The sequence below is a fragment of the Camelina sativa genome, chromosome 7 (genome assembly GCF_030686135.1).
Source record: "Camelina sativa cultivar CO46 ecotype springtype chromosome 7, ASM3068613v1".
NCBI lineage: Eukaryota > Viridiplantae > Streptophyta > Magnoliopsida > Brassicales > Brassicaceae > Camelina > Camelina sativa.
In genome coordinates this window covers 24317118-24333633 of record NC_141886.1, presented here as the reverse complement: position 1 = coordinate 24333633, position 16516 = coordinate 24317118, and the positions used below count along the sequence as shown (strand labels likewise).

At 32.8% G+C, this 16516-nt stretch overlaps 4 protein-coding genes across 9 annotated transcripts; 2 read left to right on the top strand and 2 right to left on the bottom strand.

Annotated features, from left to right (window-relative positions):
- Window positions 1-4187: 4187 nt before the first annotated feature.
- Window positions 4188-5190, bottom strand: LOC109125655 (uncharacterized). The gene is made up of 2 exons (XM_019227771.2): window positions 5032-5190; window positions 4188-4776 (listed from the first exon to the last, which is right to left on the bottom strand). The coding sequence occupies exons 1-2, from the start codon at window positions 5063-5065 to the stop codon at window positions 4526-4528; spliced, it is 285 nt and encodes a 94-aa protein (XP_019083316.1). The 5' UTR covers window positions 5066-5190; the 3' UTR covers window positions 4188-4525.
- Window positions 5191-8645: 3455 nt separating this feature from the next.
- LOC104701952 (putative cinnamyl alcohol dehydrogenase 1) lies at window positions 8646-10695 on the top strand. The gene is made up of 7 exons (XM_010417729.3): window positions 8646-8768; window positions 8856-8983; window positions 9080-9193; window positions 9292-9522; window positions 9658-9943; window positions 10025-10175; window positions 10270-10695. Exons 2-7 carry the CDS (start codon window positions 8892-8894, stop codon window positions 10464-10466), a joined length of 1071 nt encoding a protein of 356 aa, XP_010416031.1. The 5' UTR covers window positions 8646-8768; window positions 8856-8891; the 3' UTR covers window positions 10467-10695.
- Window positions 10696-10796: 101 nt separating this feature from the next.
- On the top strand, window positions 10797-13234 carry LOC104701949 (protein IQ-DOMAIN 8). 2 transcript variants are annotated; one of them, XM_087456925.1, is made up of 5 exons: window positions 10797-11226; window positions 11328-11582; window positions 11868-12089; window positions 12185-12304; window positions 12366-13234. In XM_087456925.1, exons 1-5 carry the CDS (start codon window positions 11158-11160, stop codon window positions 12378-12380), a joined length of 681 nt encoding a protein of 226 aa, XP_087313051.1. In that variant the 5' UTR covers window positions 10797-11157; the 3' UTR covers window positions 12381-13234. The 2 variants fall into 2 exon arrangements, with proteins under 2 accessions (XP_087313051.1, XP_087313050.1); XM_087456924.1 differs by having other exon boundaries at window positions 10882-11226; window positions 12185-12298; window positions 12384-13234.
- On the bottom strand, window positions 13222-16511 carry LOC104701950 (developmentally-regulated G protein 2). 5 transcript variants are annotated; one of them, XM_010417726.3, is made up of 12 exons: window positions 16118-16511; window positions 15769-15855; window positions 15595-15662; window positions 15312-15388; window positions 15031-15211; window positions 14896-14952; window positions 14717-14791; window positions 14431-14550; window positions 14102-14272; window positions 13806-13919; window positions 13546-13716; window positions 13222-13463 (listed from the first exon to the last, which is right to left on the bottom strand). In XM_010417726.3, the coding sequence occupies exons 2-12, from the start codon at window positions 15836-15838 to the stop codon at window positions 13368-13370; spliced, it is 1200 nt and encodes a 399-aa protein (XP_010416028.1). In that variant the 5' UTR covers window positions 15839-15855; window positions 16118-16511; the 3' UTR covers window positions 13222-13367. The 5 variants fall into 5 exon arrangements, with proteins under 5 accessions (XP_010416028.1, XP_087313055.1, XP_087313054.1 ...); XM_087456929.1 differs by having other exon boundaries at window positions 15769-15858; window positions 16118-16366; XM_087456928.1 differs by having other exon boundaries at window positions 15769-15868; window positions 16118-16358.
- Between the last annotated feature and the right edge of the window lie 5 nt (window positions 16512-16516).

Genomic DNA, 16516 nt, shown 5'->3' with positions numbered 1-16516 from the left:
AATTATTATTGCTAAAAAAATTGTAATTAAACCGCGTTTATATAGATTGATTTCAGATTCTATACTAATAATTATCATCTTCTTGATTTAATTTTAAACAAAAAAAAGATTTTATATATATATAGAAGGCGTGACTGACTGTTCAAAAATTTGTTATTTTCCTCAAATACAAAGAGTGTCTCTACTTTCTAGAATATCTTGAATATTTTTTAATGTATTAAGTATAAAAGTTATATTCCTTCCAATTTAAAAAATGTTATTCTCATAATAATGTTGTTTTTTTATATAGTATCAGATTTTTACTCAAAAGGAAAATCTAAACTAAAGTCTAATTTACCCTCATAAATATAACATATATAACTAACAGAAAATATGAATAAGCTGTTATTTTTAAAAAAAAGAAAAGAATTTCAAAATATAGTATTAAGTATAAGTTATCTTCCTTCCAATTTAAAAATGTTATTCTCATAATAATGTTGTTTTTTATATAGTATTACATTACATTTTTTACTCAAAAGGAAAATATAACTAAAGTCTAATTTACCCTCATAAATATAACATATAGTTTCACTATATAAATAACATATAGTTTCCCTATACAACTAACAAAAAATATGAATAAGCTGTTATTTAAAAAAAACAAAAGAATTTCAAAAACTAAATTCCTATTTACAAAAATAGATAGCATGTCTTTTGATGAAATGTTCTCTGAAATAAGGACTATTATAGTAAAAATAAAAGTAAACAAAGTGTACAATATATTGGGAGTATTTGGTAAAAGTCTACAACTAGAAAGACGTTTTTTCTACATATCACTTTCTTAAGAGGAGAAAAACAAAAACAAAAAAAAAGTTCTTGTTTTGTCCCGACAAAAAAGAAGAGAAAAGAAAAAAACTCGTATTCGTAGGTCTATGATCTCATTTGCCCAAAAGAAAAGGTACCTCTGATTCATAGACTTAGGGAAGAGATACTCAAAAGAGAAAAAGAAAAAGAAAAAAATACTTAGAAGGAGAGAGATGTGCCTTGGTGGATTGGTGGTGACGAACCATCACAACCTTTTTCATCTTTCTCCGACGATGCAATTTTTTTCAGGGAGTCCTCACCGTTTCTTTTTCTCGTTACCACCATCAGTTAAATCAACTCCATTCTATAATAGTAAGTATAAATTTAAATTAGGATTTCTTATCATTATCATTATATAAAAATCAAAATAAATCAGATTATTGAAAAAGCTTCTAGAAGTATTTTATTTTATAAAAAAAAAAATCTTTAAAGTGTAGTAATTTCAATCATAAACAAAAAAAGGTGATGATCAATATTTGAGTTACGATTAGATTTAATTAAATTGATTTTTATGCTGCTGTAGTTTCTTCACAAATTGTATTATAGTTGTTTACTTATAAACATCTAAACAAAATTAGGGAAAAAAGAACATATAAATACTGAATTAGGTAAACTATAGAGGAAGTAACGCGTTTCAAGAAACAAGTTTTGAGAGAGAGAGAGAGAGAGAGTTGGGTTGGTTTTGGTTGGAGTCATAAGAACATGAGATGTGCACATTATAGAAGGGAAACTTCTTCCGTGAAGGGGGAGATAATGCAGTTAGTGGTGATAAGAGAATAAATGACTCACGACTTACATTTTGTTCACTAATCGGGTAAGATCTCTAGATACATCATACATCTATCTATCGATACGTGATAAATACGTATAGTGGGAAAGGTTGTCTTCTATCTAATATCAATAACACGAGTGACACACATGACCCCCAATTCACCACACAAATCTGTGAGTGAGAGAGTATTTAATTTTCTTACATGAATTAAATAACAACGTAGATGTTACATTCTTCTTCTAACCAACGAGAGATATTTTATACGGCAGAAATTGTGCAGCGACACGTTTCATATTTTATTGATTATATATATTTGGTCCCTAGGTCTATATATTTAATTTTTCAATTAGAGATAATTAATAGGATAACTTATATAGGTGGATCGGATTAGAGTTTTTGGAGATAGATTAGATAGACGTCATGACATGTTGTTTGGTGTTGACTTTCAATAAAGCATATTTGTCGACATAATGAGTGTGAGTAAATAGTAAAAAGACTGTCACTAGCCAAATCAATTATCGACTGACTTATTTTCTCGTTAGCATGCTAATTTAATATGTAGTCCTAGTATTCTTTAATTTTAATTTGAATACTACTATAGGAATTGTAAAACATTAAAAGATGGTGTTATTTACGACGTTATAGCATTTTTTTACTTGGTCATAATTTTTTTTTTGGTTATGTGTTAGGATTTTCATTTGTATAATAACGTCAACGTGGAATAATTAAGGTATTGTTTTATTTCTTGTCATTCAGAAAAAGCTTTCAAGTTTACTTTAGTTCGAAGGATAATCACATGGGATCGGTCCACGTCCATGATTCTAATAGACCTTTTTCCGAATATTTGTACTCTTTTTTTTTTCTTTTCCTCTGCACACGATATTGACCACTATTTTTAACTATTTACACTGACTTTTATGGACCCTATCTCACTTAGTTACTGCTAGGTCCCCATCCTATAATAAATGTCATCCTTTTCAAGTTTTTAAATTTTTATTGAGTAAATCTCAGAGAAACCGTCCACGAAAAACGATAGAATTAGTACACATCAAAATTAGATTGAAACCAAAACTTACTCTATGTATTTGTGGAAAAAAAAGGCACACACATGATTTGGACTAGCCCGTTGTAACGTCGTCGTCAAAGTCCTCGCTATTGATCAATTCAGCCAACAGCTCATGGCATCCGTTGATTTGTATGACTTTTCAACCGGAATTATTTCCGATCATTCTCAAATCAATCGGACGGCCGAGGATGGAAACGTGGAGGGAGGTAATAGCTTAGCTAAAAGGACATTAACAAAGAGAGGAGTCCCACAACGGAATTTAAACCGGTCTATTTAAAACACTAATCAAACGTGGTGGTCCTCTTAACGTGCAACCCAACACGGCTTGGAGAAAAGCAATCAATATCAATTGCGCCAATTTTTCCATTTATTTTTTCTTATTAAATGCAATTTCAGCGTACTATTATAAGTTCTAAAGTTGTAAGTATGTGATTTATTTACTAGTATACTAGTAGTATTTAGTTGTATGATTGTATACGTTTTTGAAATTATTATTTTTCATATGGGCCTGTCGGGTTTCATTGCGACAAATATATACATTTATATAAGAATGATAATAGTAATGAACTTTCGAAGACTTTTTGATTAGAAAAATAGCTTATTTTTGATTGCTAGTGTTTATATTTTAATAAAACTCGGAAGTCTTAATATTTTGCCTATTAATAAACGTTTAAAATTTTAATATCCACCGGATGATGATATACAAATACAAGTGTCGTATGCTATTACGTACATTCTTATTTTCTAATAGTAATAGGACATAAAGAATCTAGTAGTAATCGTATAATTAGTTGGTCCCGCCGTATTTATGCGACAAATCAAGCTAACATTCTTAATATCGTACACGTTATCGAGTAAACACGTTAGAATCAGATCTTATGGTTTTTACAGTTTGATAGTCTCCATTCTCCAATGTTGCTAACTAAAACTGATTTATATTAGTATATATATGTATCCCACAATTCTTCGTGACTAAGAGGATATTGAAATATCAAAGTTAGGAGGTGTCAAAAGAAAAATGAAAACCCATAAATGGCATAGTAGTGACGATTGTAACATTCTTATTGGAGTGGTTCAATTTCCAAAATCATGGGGAAAAAGTTAGGCACAACACATTCATGAGAGTACAAGACAACTCTCATAAAAACAAAAGAGTTGTTTCGTTTGGTGTACTATTCACCAATCGTTAAGACTATTTCTTTTATTTCTTCTTATTACAACAAAAAACGAATGTTAAAAAGAAAGAGAAAATTATGCTGAATGATATTTATGTATGTTGACTCCAACAACATAGTGTCAAGAAACAATCTTTTGTGTAGATATTTGTTTTGCTCTTAAATTCAATTGTCTAATCATGGTTCTAAAGAAAACCCTCACGAACATATGAATCAATCAAAACTTTCTGATCAAACCGAGAAATCAACAAAACATGAAAAAGATGACACAAGAGGATTTTTACGAGATCAGATATATTTGGAATGTAAATGTATACATCTAGACAAGATCTACACCAGCAATATAGGAGAGACTCTATAAACTTGGTTCACCACCACCTCAATCTAAACAAAGTTACAACAATCAAGAAAAACGGTTTAACCCAAACCGGAAAAATACAATCAGGAAGAACCAATCTCAATTGTAGATCACATATTAACCTTTGGGTTATATAACATTGCAAGAGTATTGTAAATTTCATTATTGATAAATTCCAAGACTCACTAAACTTTCTGAAGACTCCCCCACACATAATTCAGATATGTGTTAAAAGACTCACTACTCAAAAACTAGGGAACATTAGAGTTACAACATTACGATACGATGTTGAGTTGACTCAGTTTTTTCCCTCACTTCTTTGAAGAACGCTTGGGAGTAACGGCGTTAAAGATGGCTTCGATCTCTTCTATGACGCGTTGAAAGAAACCAGGTGCTTTCACATCATCAATTGGTGTGTTCTTGTCAATGTCGTCACTTGTTCCATGAGTCTCTTTGCGATGGTGATGGTGACTCTTGGACTTTTCATCATGATGATGACCCATTGCTTGTATTTCTTCTTTGACCCGTTCTAACACATTAGGCGACTTCACAGTCTTCTCCTCTTGGAGTTGGAACCCCAACAATAGAAAAAGAGGGTTTAAATTCATATTCCATAATAAGTGACAAAACAGAGCAAAGAAATCAAATAGTAGACTTATCAACCAGCGTTTTGCTATTGTTTTCTTTAAGAGAAACTTCTGATTAAAACGATGTAATAATAGACGCGTAATTTGATTGTAATAACTAAGGAAACGATAAACATAATTCTGAATTAAAGAAACGCGTAACTCAATGATAAGATCTGATAGTTCATTACCTGATGATAAAGGTTTTCGATTTTGATCCGCCATGGATGGTTTCTTGGTCTCTGCTAGAGATGATCTTTGGCTGCTTCGTGTTTTTTGGGTTCTCTCCTGATTCGGTGGCGTTTGCTTTGCTCTAAATTCGTATTCGGTGGCGTTTGGTCGAAACGAGAGATGCGTTTAATGTGGACCGTCAGATGTAAAGAGTAGTGGGGGTCCCCAATCTGGACCTGGAACCGAACCGGTGGTTTGAGAAACCCGATTCAGAGTTTAAACCTGATTGGTGACCAACTTTTAAAACTTTAAAAATGTTTAAAACCTTAACAGCCAATTTTTTTGCCAATCAGATTTTTTTGGCTTTTAATTTTTTTAAAGTTTTAAAAGTCACTTTTTTTTCTTTTCTTTGTTTTCCCCCTTTTTTTTAAGCCTCAAAACCCATACTTTAAAATTAAATAATTTTTAAAGCATTCTTTTTTTTACCCTTTTATATTTAAAAGCTATCCAAAAGTATATATAAATATTTTATATATTTTATTTTTATAAATTAATTATTCTTATTTTTTTCTCTTTCTTTTAAGACTCATTTCAATAATAAATTTTATTTTTTTTATCATCATCACTAAGAATACTATAAAAGAGTTTATGAAATACATCATTAATAAGAAAATAATATTCAAACAATGCATTGATTAGTGTTTGTTTTTAATTAGTTTTCAATCAAAATACATCATCACTAATAATACTACAACTTCAATTATTTATTTCTTATTCTTATAGTTGTTTTTAATTAGTTTTCAATCAAAATTTCATATTTGATTGATTTATACTTTTAAAATTTTAATTTATCATTAATAAAATTTATTTTGTCATTAAAATCTTATTAAATTAATTTCTGACATAATATATATTTATTATTAATACTTATAATAATAATAAAAATAACAGCTACAGCTTTAAAAGTTGTTGGTAAACAATCAGATTTAAAAATTTTACAGCTTTAAAATTTTTTACAGTCAAAACATCAACAACCAAATTCTCTACAGCTAAAATTTTAAATTCAAAGTCGTTACAGCCATAAGTAACAGCTGTTACCAATCAGGGTATTTGTTTTGTATGTACTTTTGTCCCGTATTAATTAATAACTAGATTGAGTTGAAATTCATTTTATTTACAATGTAATTTTTTTTATAAAATATAATTTATATGATTATTTTTAAAAGTTTTTTTGGATAAAATATTGTGTAATAAAATCATTTGCTAAATATGATGACTTGAAAAAGACACTTATTTTGTAAGTTTTATATTGTTAATGATTCTAGATAAGTACCCGTGCTATAACACTGGTTAAATTTTATTTTATACAAATTTTGTATATTTTATATTTTAAAATAAAATTTTAATATGTTGTATTAGTTTATGTACGTGAAGTTATTTCAACAATGTATATTCTACCCCATGACTTGAATGTCATTATAAGACATAATTCTGTGAATTTAGTTTTTAAAAAGCGAGTTATTATATTATGAGTAATTTAATATATTGTTATACTTTTTATTTTAATATACTTGGTTTTTTTTAAATTCTTTCATATTATAGTGACATATTATTGACATTGCTATAATAAACCAATTTAGAGTGTTTATAGTTTCTAACTTTAATATCAAGTTTTAATATTTTAAAAATATTACAAAATAAATTATTTAAAGTTTATTATATTATATAAAATTATAAAATTCAACAAAAAAGTATGAAATTGAATTTAAATATTCAAATTTTGACCCGTGACTCAGTAAATTTTTTAATTCAATAGATATTATTTTTAAAGAATAATATTAATAAAAATTGAATATTTTATAGATTGAATCATTTATATTTGTTTTTAAAAATTCAACTTATGGTATATCCGGAAATAAAACTATTTTTTAATTATAATAAATAATATGAGAATTTATTGTTTCACAAAATAGACTCATATATAAAAATGAGAGGTGAAGTATAATAATAATTAACAAATTAGTATGTTAAGTTAGATATCAAAGGATTTTATTTGAATAATAATTTTATAAATAAAATTAATATGGTAAGTTAGATGATATCAAATGATTTTTTAGAATATTCTCTTTAAGATTTTTGGAAACAATAAATTCAGACTATACAAATAATATAAAACTTAATCTATAATCTATTTGTAACCAATTTATTAAAATTATATAGTCTACAAAACAATGTTGTGTACTTCTGTTTTATTATATAGGGGACTAAATGAATACCCGCGCTATGTGCGGGCATATGGCTTACCACTTTTTAAATAATTTTGCTACTAATTTATTTTTTATGTAGAGTTTATCTTTGTTTTTTTTAACTGTGGAAATCTTGAAAATATATAATTTGAGGTTTATTGCTTTAATACTTTACATATGTTTTCTCATTTTGTAATTGAATTATTAGATACATGCATGAACAACTTTGTTTTGAGAGATTTAAACATTTTATAATTCTTATCTAAAACTGCAAAAGAAAATATTTTAAATGAAAACTTGATCTAAAGATACATATTTTGTAACAAAGAGTTTTTTTGGTTGAATAAATTTTACATTCATTCAAAAAAAAGCTTAAGTATTTAGATATATTCATACTAAAGTTTCTCAATTAAATACTATACTAACATTTTCTTTTATCAAAAAATGTAGTGTGGGTAACTCTTTAATAAATATAATTAAGATATACATCTTTCTTTCATGTTAGCTATTCAATTTCTTGAATATAACTATAGAATTTGTTTTTTAATAAGAATTTCATTCAGTTTTATTTTTGACAACTTCTAAATATTAGAATATGAAAACTAACAGTCATGAATTTATTCAACTATGTTCCTCTTTATCTCTATATTTTTCTAAACCAACATTATACAGTTTTATTCAACTATCTTCCATTTGCTAGTGAACAAAACCCCAATCTTCTTTATATATATATTTTTTTGGGACAAATTTTCATGAATTTCTCTACAGTATTAACCAATATCTCTATCAATGCTGCAACTTTTCAAACTATTGACAAAATTGTAACGCCTAAACCATATACCCATACATTCATGGTTTATGCCAAGAGGAAGAAATGACACTTTGATTCACTTCCGATGCTCTTTTATCTTTTGGTGATCCATCTAGTTTCTTAAGATATGTTATAGGCCTCTCTAATTTTTTAACGTAAATATTGAAATTGTTTGTGATATAAAAAATAATAAAAAACATGAAATATATTTCATATTCTTCTAAGTTTGGGTGTGTTTGCTTTTAATGAGTATAGACATGTGACACTCTCTCCACTGCTGATGTGTCATTCAAATGGAGAGAGTTGACAATCTTTCATATTATAAATTACTTTCTTATTTTTCATTTTTTTTTGAACAAATCTTAATTTTAATTTAACACACACTTTTAAATTTAAATCCAGCTTAAAATTGCTGGATTTTAATCGATTTAAATGGAAAAAAAACAATCAAGAATTTTAATCGATTTTAAAATAGGAATATCAAATTCAAGTGCGTGGACATAGAAGAATGGGTATTTTGTTGGGCATAATAATGGGCTTTTTTGTTTGTAAGTGAGACAATAATCAAAACCAGCAGCCTATATGACACCAGATGTATAATTTACAGATCAACACGAATCACTACTTTACCTGTCTGTCTTTTGATAAAATAGGAAGGCAGCAAAGAAGAAGACGCCACTCCTCTTTCCTGATCCTGGGTGTATGCATACTCTCTCAACGCTATTGAATTCGTCTGTGCAGTTTTGTTTCTTTATTTTAAGATTATAAACGATTCTTGATTTTATAGGTAAAAAAACAATAGAAAGAATTGAGAAATTACACAATGAGTTCTTCAGAGAGTGGGGAAAACGAGTGTATGTGTTGGGCTGCAAGAGATCCATCTGGTCTTCTTTCTCCTCACACAATCACTCGCAGGTGAGATTCTTGATTTAGTGATGATCCTTTTTTTCCAACTCATTTCAAGCAATTTTTTTCTTTGTTTGATTTTGACACACAATGTGTATGATCCAGGTCTGTTGCTAATGACGATGTTTCACTCAAAATCACACATTGTGGTGTGTGTTACGCTGATGTTATATGGACTAGGAACAAACATGGAGACTCTAAGTACCCTTTGGTTCCTGGGTATGTTTTAAAAATCCAAACTTTACATCATTTATTGCATCTTACTTAGTTGAATTGATGATATTCATTTTGGTTTTTTTTCTTTTTTCTTTTGCAAGGCATGAGATTGCTGGGATAGTGACTAAGGTTGGGTCTAATGTTCATGGGTTCAAAGTTGGAGACCATGTTGGTGTTGGAACCTATGTTAACTCCTGCAGGGAGTGTGAGTATTGTAACGAAGGACAAGAAGTTAGTTGTGCTAAAGGGCAAGTTTTTACTTTCAATGGTATTGATCATGACGGCTCTGTTACTAAAGGAGGCTACTCCAGTCACATTGTTGTTCATGAGAGGTTAAGATCAGCTTTTTTTTTTTTTTTCTTGCCATTTCATATTTCTGAAACTTGTGAATGCCTTGTTAGTTTAGTTAGGGAGCAAATGATTTCTCAGTACTAGTTTGCTTGTGTTTGATATATTGAATACAATAGGTACTGTTACAAGATACCTGTAGACTATCCCCTGGAATCAGCTGCACCATTACTCTGTGCTGGAATCACGGTTTATGCGCCTATGATGCGTCACCATATGAATCAACCTGGTAAATCTCTTGGGGTGATCGGGCTAGGTGGTCTTGGCCACATGGCAGTTAAGTTTGGCAAGGCTTTTGGACTTAATGTGACGGTTTTTAGCACCAGCATTTCCAAGAAGGAAGAAGCTTTGAATCTGTTGGGAGCTACCAATTTCGTTATCTCCTCTGACCATGACCAGATGAAGGTAGAAAGAGAAGTTTTTAAAAAATTCTTGTGGATCATTAGGAATGAAACCAAACACTTAACTTTGATTATTTACTTGCAGGGTCTAGAGAAATCTCTAGACTTTATCATTGATACAGCATCTGGTGATCACGCGTTTGATCCTTACATGTCTCTCTTGAAGATTGCTGGAACCTATGTCCTGGTTGGTTTCCCAAGTGAGATTAAAATCAGTCCTGCCAATCTCAATCTTGGTATGTTTTCGTATAAAAAAAGTCTTATAATCTCCATTTTTTTTGGTTACACACTCTTTTGAATGCTGAAACCAAAAGATGTTGTTTTGGACAGGTATGAGAATGCTCGCGGGAAGTTTAACAGGAGGTACCAAAATTACTCAGGAAATGTTAGATTTCTGCGCAGCTCATAAGATTTATCCAAACATAGAGGTGATTCCAATTCAAAAGATAAATGAAGCTCTTGAAAGAGTTGTGAAGAAGGACGTCAAGTACCGTTTCGTGATTGATATCCAGAATTCTCTGAAATAGAGATGTCACTCATGTACTAAAAACTAGTATCTTTTGTGAGTAGCAGCACAATAGATATAATGGAGTCTGTAAGACAATAATACTCACTGCTACAGTTTGTTCTGTTTTTGTTTTTATTGCTTAGAAAGAGTTAGGGAGTGAAAAAACTAAGAAACAAGAAGTGAAGTGGTCGTTTCATAAATATGTTTATGTATATGTACCTAACGCAAATAAAGGAAGATTATTATCACGCGAGGCATGAGAGACATATAAATTATAAATTATTTATTTTTCCAATGTTACGAGTCGTATTATATTTATGACGACGAAAGCGAGATATCAATGTTACCGTTTTTTTTTTTTTTTTGCATTCCTTAGCCCAAAATTTTTCAAAATTCAAATCTCTTCTTTTAACAATTGCAAACTTTTTTTTTGTCTCCTTCACTCTTCAGGCCACCAAAAATCCCAGAAACTTTCTCTCTCTCCCTCTCTCTCTCTCTCTCTCTCTCTCTCTCTCTCTCTCTCTCTCTCTCTCTCTCTCTCTCTCTCTCTCTCTCTCTTCTTCTTCTTTTCTCTCTGTCTCGAGATTTTTGTAACAGATATATTCTGTAATCGACCTTTCTCCGCCGGATCTGATTCCAAAACCTGTGAAAGTCTTCAACTTTATTACATATTTTGATTTGGAAGAAGAAAAGTTTCGAAATTTGAGCAAATGGGTGGCTCTGGGAATTGGATTAAGTCTCTGATTACTAACAAGAAACCCATCACTGATGATGATCAAGTAAATCTCGAAAACAAAGCTCTCTGTTTTCATCTCTGTTTTCACTCGATGATCTCTGTTTTCATCTCTCAGTAACTGATTCTTTTTGTTACTCCCTACAGGATAAGAACAGTAAGAAGAAATGGAAACTGTGGAGGACTTCATCAGAAAGCTTACTTTCTTCCTCAAAGGGTTTCAAAAGCCGTGGTGGTAGCTACGGGACTCCTTCGCTGGGCTCAGATCCGCCGTCTTTCTCTGCTGACGAGTCTTTCACGGCGGCTGTCGCTGCTGTGATCAGAGCTCCACCGAAAGATTTCTTTCTTGTCAAACGAGAATGGGCTGCCACACGGATTCAGGCTTCCTTCCGAGCTTTCTTGGTACTATTACCAGCTCTTTGGTTTAGTGATCTCTTCTCATTGGTTTTAGCACTTTGATTGAGAGATATGCTTTGTATCTGGAACATAGGAGCACTAAAGGATCAACCATAAATACTTAATGGATCCTTAAAACTAAGTTAGCAGTTCTTTTTACAAAGTTAGAAACTTTAATCAACCATCAACACTTAAATGGATCCTTAAACTAAGTTAATTCATTTGAGCAGCTATTTTGTTTTCTTCTCTTAAGCTTTTGTGGTCAATGTTTTTTATTGATGCGTTTTACAGGCAAGACAAGCGCTGAGAGCTTTGAAGGCTGTGGTGAGGATTCAGGCAATATTCCGTGGTAGGCAAGTACGGAAACAAGCAGATGTGACACTAAGGTGTATGCAAGCTCTTGTTCGAGTCCAAGCTCGTGTACGAGCTCATTGCAACAGGGGGCCTTCAGATGAACAGGAGTTGCAGAAGCCATCTGATCAACGAAAAGATGATCCTGCAAAGCAAGCTGAGGTAATGCTTTATCAGATATGAAATTTCTGAGATAAAACGGGACTCGTAGGAGACTAAATAAATGTATATACTTTGTGCAATGTTGTCTTGTTCAGAAGGGTTGGTGTGATAGCCCGGGAAGTATAAATGAAGTGAGGACGAAGCTACAAATGAGACAAGAAGGAGCAATCAAGAGGGAGAGAGCTATGGTATATGCCTTGACACACCAGGTAATGGTTTCAAAGGTTGATCACATTTTGAGAATTTAATCTCTCAGAGCCATTTGTGTTTATTGAGTTTCTTAAATTTTGATAGCCGAGGACGTGTCCAAGTCCAAACGCAAAGGTGAACAAACAAGGGAGTGTTAAAAAGAATAACGGATCATGCAAGAGCAGTCCAGGTTGGAATTGGCTTGACCGATGGGTTGCAGACAGGCCATGGGAAGGTCGGTTGATGGAAGGGCCTACAACAAACTCATCAGAGAATGCAAGGAAAAGCGAGAGCAGTGTATCTGAACATGACACAGTTCAGGTCAGGAAGAACAATCTAACAACCAGAGTTTCAGCTAGACCTCCTCCAATGTCATCATCAGCCACGAGTTCTGAGTCTTCGTCGACATCTCAATCCCCAGTTCCCTTCTCGGGAAGTTTCCTTGAAGAAGGAGGGTACTACAGAAAGCCGAGCTACATGAACCTGACACAATCCATCAAAGCTAAGCAGAGACGATCAGGGTCGTCGTCCTCTTGTTCTAAAACACCGTTTGAGAAGAAACAGTCAATGTCTTACAACGGAGATGTAAATGTAAGGCGTAGTGCTGGTTCAGATCCATTGAGCAACCAGTGGACTGATTTATACCCACCGGCTCAAGTAACAGGAAGACACATGTGGGCAAAGAGCCAGAGAGGCTAAACAAGTAAACATCAATCATGCCTTCAATCAGTTCAACAGCTTGTTGGTCCCAGGAAACATACACGGAATATAGATACAGAAGCAAGTTCTGTTTATCTTTTTTACTTATGAATGCTAAGGATTTAGTTTCTTGACTACGAATGTCGTTGTTTGGCCACTTGGATCATGTATGGTTTACTTGTAATTTTTCTGAAACAATCTGTTCTTAGTTCTTGTCAATATGAAACCAAGACCAAGGCTCACCTTTAGACATGAAAGGCATTTAAGACTAGTAACATAGATTACATAAGAAATGGTGACTAACAACCAACACTTTCCATATATTCTCCAAGATACATATGAATTCTGTTATACTTAAATCATTTAAATCATTCAGGATGATAAACTGCCTTATTGCTTAAGTGGAGCTTTCTTCTCTCGGTCTGCAATTCTAGCAGGCGTGTTTGAGTGTGACTTGAACCGTCCTCTTCCGCCTTCTTCTCTCACCTGAAAACTCGACAAGCATCAACATTTGACGCAGCATTCTCATCATGAGGCAAAGATCAGAATAAAGTTTAGGCTTGTGTACCTTTTTCTTGACTATTTGAACAACATCTTCATCCTCAAGATGATGAGAAAGACCGCAGTGTTGAGGGTAGTGCCTCGCGCTTGTGCCCCAAACCAGTGCATACTTCATATCCTTCACCAGAGTTCTGTGGACGTGGTTACAAAAATCTTCAACTGTGCAACCACCTCTATCCTGTGAAGTAACACAAGGTAATCAAATTCTTATCTATACAAAATAAGCCTGAAAATCCACACGACAAGTGCCGAGGATATAATTCTTACAGCTGAGAGGACAAAGGGTTCATCGAAATCTGGTTGCTGGCTTTGAGGCTTTGAGTAAACTCTCACAAGTCCCATTTCGTCCCACATTCTTGCAAGTAGTCTGTCTAAGTTTAGCTGTTTCAAGCAACACCATCATTACCATTAGACCAGTGTGTTCGAGTATAGATATACACAGGTTTCAGAGTATACAGGCCATTATGATGAAGCTAGAAGCCTAGGACTACACTGTATCGGATTTTTCTTTTAGACACTACTCTTGCCAATTTAATAGAACAGTTCTACTTGCTAGAACTTGCCTTTAGATTGCAGCTAATAACAATAGAATTTGGCTGCCGTGCTAGCCTATCAACGTCATCGATTCCAACAACATCTATTTTGTTGTAGACATATACACACTTGATGTATTTGCGGTTGCCTTCAATAACATCAATAAAGTCATCCACAGTAGCATCCTCACGAAATAGAACCTGCAATATTCCTTACTTAACTCATTAGAAATCTCTCAATAAAGCAACAAGAGTTTAAGTTATATAGTTCTACTCCTAACTTGCGGACAAGAGAGGCTAGGAATAGTTATTGTCCGAGGCTGATTTGAAAACAAGATTAAAGGTGGACTTATAAATACCTCAGCATTGTGAATCTTGTATTCATGCAGAATTTGATAACAGAGCTTCTCATCAATGCGCGTTAAGGGTGCTGTGGTGTTGAAAGAAATTCCCCCGGTCTTCTTCTTCTTAAAGTATATCTATTAAAACAGTGAAAGTAAAACACCAAAAATGGTAGCACATCAAGCTGGTACATATTTTGGGTTGTTATGAAATAAAATCAAGAATAAGAAGATGAAGGGAAAGAGAATTAAGAGTTTTGCTAAGAAAATAGAAAGGGAGGTCACTGATAAAGATAAGTTTTACCTGTGGAGGTCTTTTGTTTAGACGCAGACCCACTGCTTCAAGTTCCTTGGTCAGTATTTGCCTGTGACCTTCACTCTACAACGATTTTGGAAGAAGAAATAGTGAGACAAAATGGCAAAAGCGAAAAAAAGACAGAACAATCAAATAACTTGCATATTCATTCAAACCATATCTCTTACTTTTGAGGCATCGAGAACCATCAACACAAGGTCTGAAGACTTTGCAACAGCAATAACCTGAGAAACAAACAGTTTCAATTTACGTTTATTTCATAACATTCCTTAATATGGTGGAAAACCGATAAGGATTTGAACCTGTCTCCCTCGTCCTTTTCCTTCTGAAGCACCTTCAATAATCCCAGGGAGATCAAGCAACTGGATTTTGGTGTCATTATAGTGAATGACTCCAGGAATGCATGTAAGCGTTGTAAACTCATATGAGGCTGCTTCCGAATGTGTCCCCGTTAACATTGTCAAAAGCGTGGACTTTCCAACACTGCAAATCACAGCCACAAACCCAAATTTGGCTACCTAAGTGAGAGACTCCAAAGTTGAAACAAACACATAAACATGGCTATGTGAGTTTAAGATTAGACCTTGGAAATCCTATAAGTGCAACACGTCCATGGCCATACTTTGTAACTTCAAAACCATCCCCACCTCCACTAGAACCCTATTAAGTAGATTTGGAAGATATTTTACAAACCAAAATCAGAAATGAAGACTGAATATAGAATCTGAACTCTGCTCCAGCTATAACGAGCAGAAGTTTGTACACTCTATAGCTATAGACATCCGAGACAAGCCTAGTAACAGGATCCAAACGTTATACGCACAGACAGTAGTGGTTGAAAAATTCTTCATAAAAAGTTGCCTTACTTTTGGTGGCTCTAACAGCTGTGTTCTGAGCTTTGCAATCTTTGCCTTGAGCTGACCAAGATGATACTCTGTCCATCATATGTGACAATATTTTCATTTCTTCTGCTTTCTTTGCAGAAAAATCAATGATGAATCTCATCTCTATTTTACACATTCTATTATGTAAAGAGAAACCTGTAGCTTTATTCTTCTGTGTCCGAGCCATCTCGGCTTCAATCTCTTTAATCCTTTCGACGATTCCCATTTTTTTTTCAGAATTTACTGCTACAAATGGCTAGAGATATGTAAGGATTGAGGTATCTTCACTTGTTTCAGCATTATTGGAAAAAACCAACAATAATCAGACAGATAATTTAAAATAAAATCATAAAATCACCAATTAAACATTATTAACTCAAAAAGACAAAAACTTTAAAGTGGGGCAACACGAGATGCGTCATCTAAAGAACTTCCAATAGAAAGAACAAAGCTTTTAATCAACCAAGTCTAAAAGAAGTAACATATCCAGCAAACGAAAGCTCACCTCTTTGGCTACCGATCAAACTACGACATGCAGATTACAAATACGAAGTTATACAACTTAGCCTTTACATATGATTCTCGGCAGTAACAGAACAGAGCTATGTGTTGGCAATTTTAGTGACAAACAACATAAAAGATCGAAGCTTTTGAATGAAAAGGGAGGAATTTTGATGAGTGGATGGCGATCGAAAGATGGTTCTAGAGAAAGCGAGAAAGATACATACAAGTCTGGGTCGAGAACCATCTCCAAGAAATAATGGATCGAATACAAAAAGGCCCAATCAAGTCCGAGTCAAACGCAGAGTTGGCATTTGATCATCATGACTTCACTTCCAATCTTCCATGGATATTATTTATATTATAGAGAAACCATTCATACCAATTCAAGAAGACTCAGAGA

What these genes read in the sequence shown, in the direction of transcription:
- LOC109125655 (XM_019227771.2), bottom strand. Translation starts at nt 5,065, where the DNA reads ATGGCGGATCAAAATCGAAAACCTTTATCATCAG. An exon ending in TCGAAAACCTTTATCATCAG is followed by an intron (nt 4,777 to 5,031) that starts GTAATGAACTAT and finishes TCCAACTCCAAG; the next exon opens with AGGAGAAGACTGTGAAGTCG.
- LOC104701952 (XM_010417729.3), top strand. Translation starts at nt 8,892, where the DNA reads ATGAGTTCTTCAGAGAGTGGGGAAAACGAGTGTATGTGTTGGGCTGCA. An exon ending in CCTCACACAATCACTCGCAG is followed by an intron (nt 8,984 to 9,079) that starts GTGAGATTCTTG and finishes TGTATGATCCAG; the next exon opens with GTCTGTTGCTAATGACGATG. An exon ending in CACATTGTTGTTCATGAGAG is followed by an intron (nt 9,523 to 9,657) that starts GTTAAGATCAGC and finishes TGAATACAATAG; the next exon opens with GTACTGTTACAAGATACCTG.
- LOC104701949 (XM_087456924.1), top strand. Translation starts at nt 11,158, where the DNA reads ATGGGTGGCTCTGGGAATTGGATTAAGTCTCTGATTACTAACAAGAAA. An exon ending in CCATCACTGATGATGATCAA is followed by an intron (nt 11,227 to 11,327) that starts GTAAATCTCGAA and finishes TACTCCCTACAG; the next exon opens with GATAAGAACAGTAAGAAGAA. An exon ending in CTTCCTTCCGAGCTTTCTTG is followed by an intron (nt 11,583 to 11,867) that starts GTACTATTACCA and finishes TGCGTTTTACAG; the next exon opens with GCAAGACAAGCGCTGAGAGC.
- LOC104701950 (XM_010417726.3), bottom strand. Translation starts at nt 15,838, where the DNA reads ATGGGAATCGTCGAAAGGATTAAAGAGATTGAAGCCGAGATGGCTCGG. An exon ending in ACAAGATTCACAATGCTGAG is followed by an intron (nt 14,273 to 14,430) that starts GTATTTATAAGT and finishes GGAATATTGCAG; the next exon opens with GTTCTATTTCGTGAGGATGC. An exon ending in AACCCTTTGTCCTCTCAGCT is followed by an intron (nt 13,717 to 13,805) that starts GTAAGAATTATA and finishes GTTACTTCACAG; the next exon opens with GATAGAGGTGGTTGCACAGT.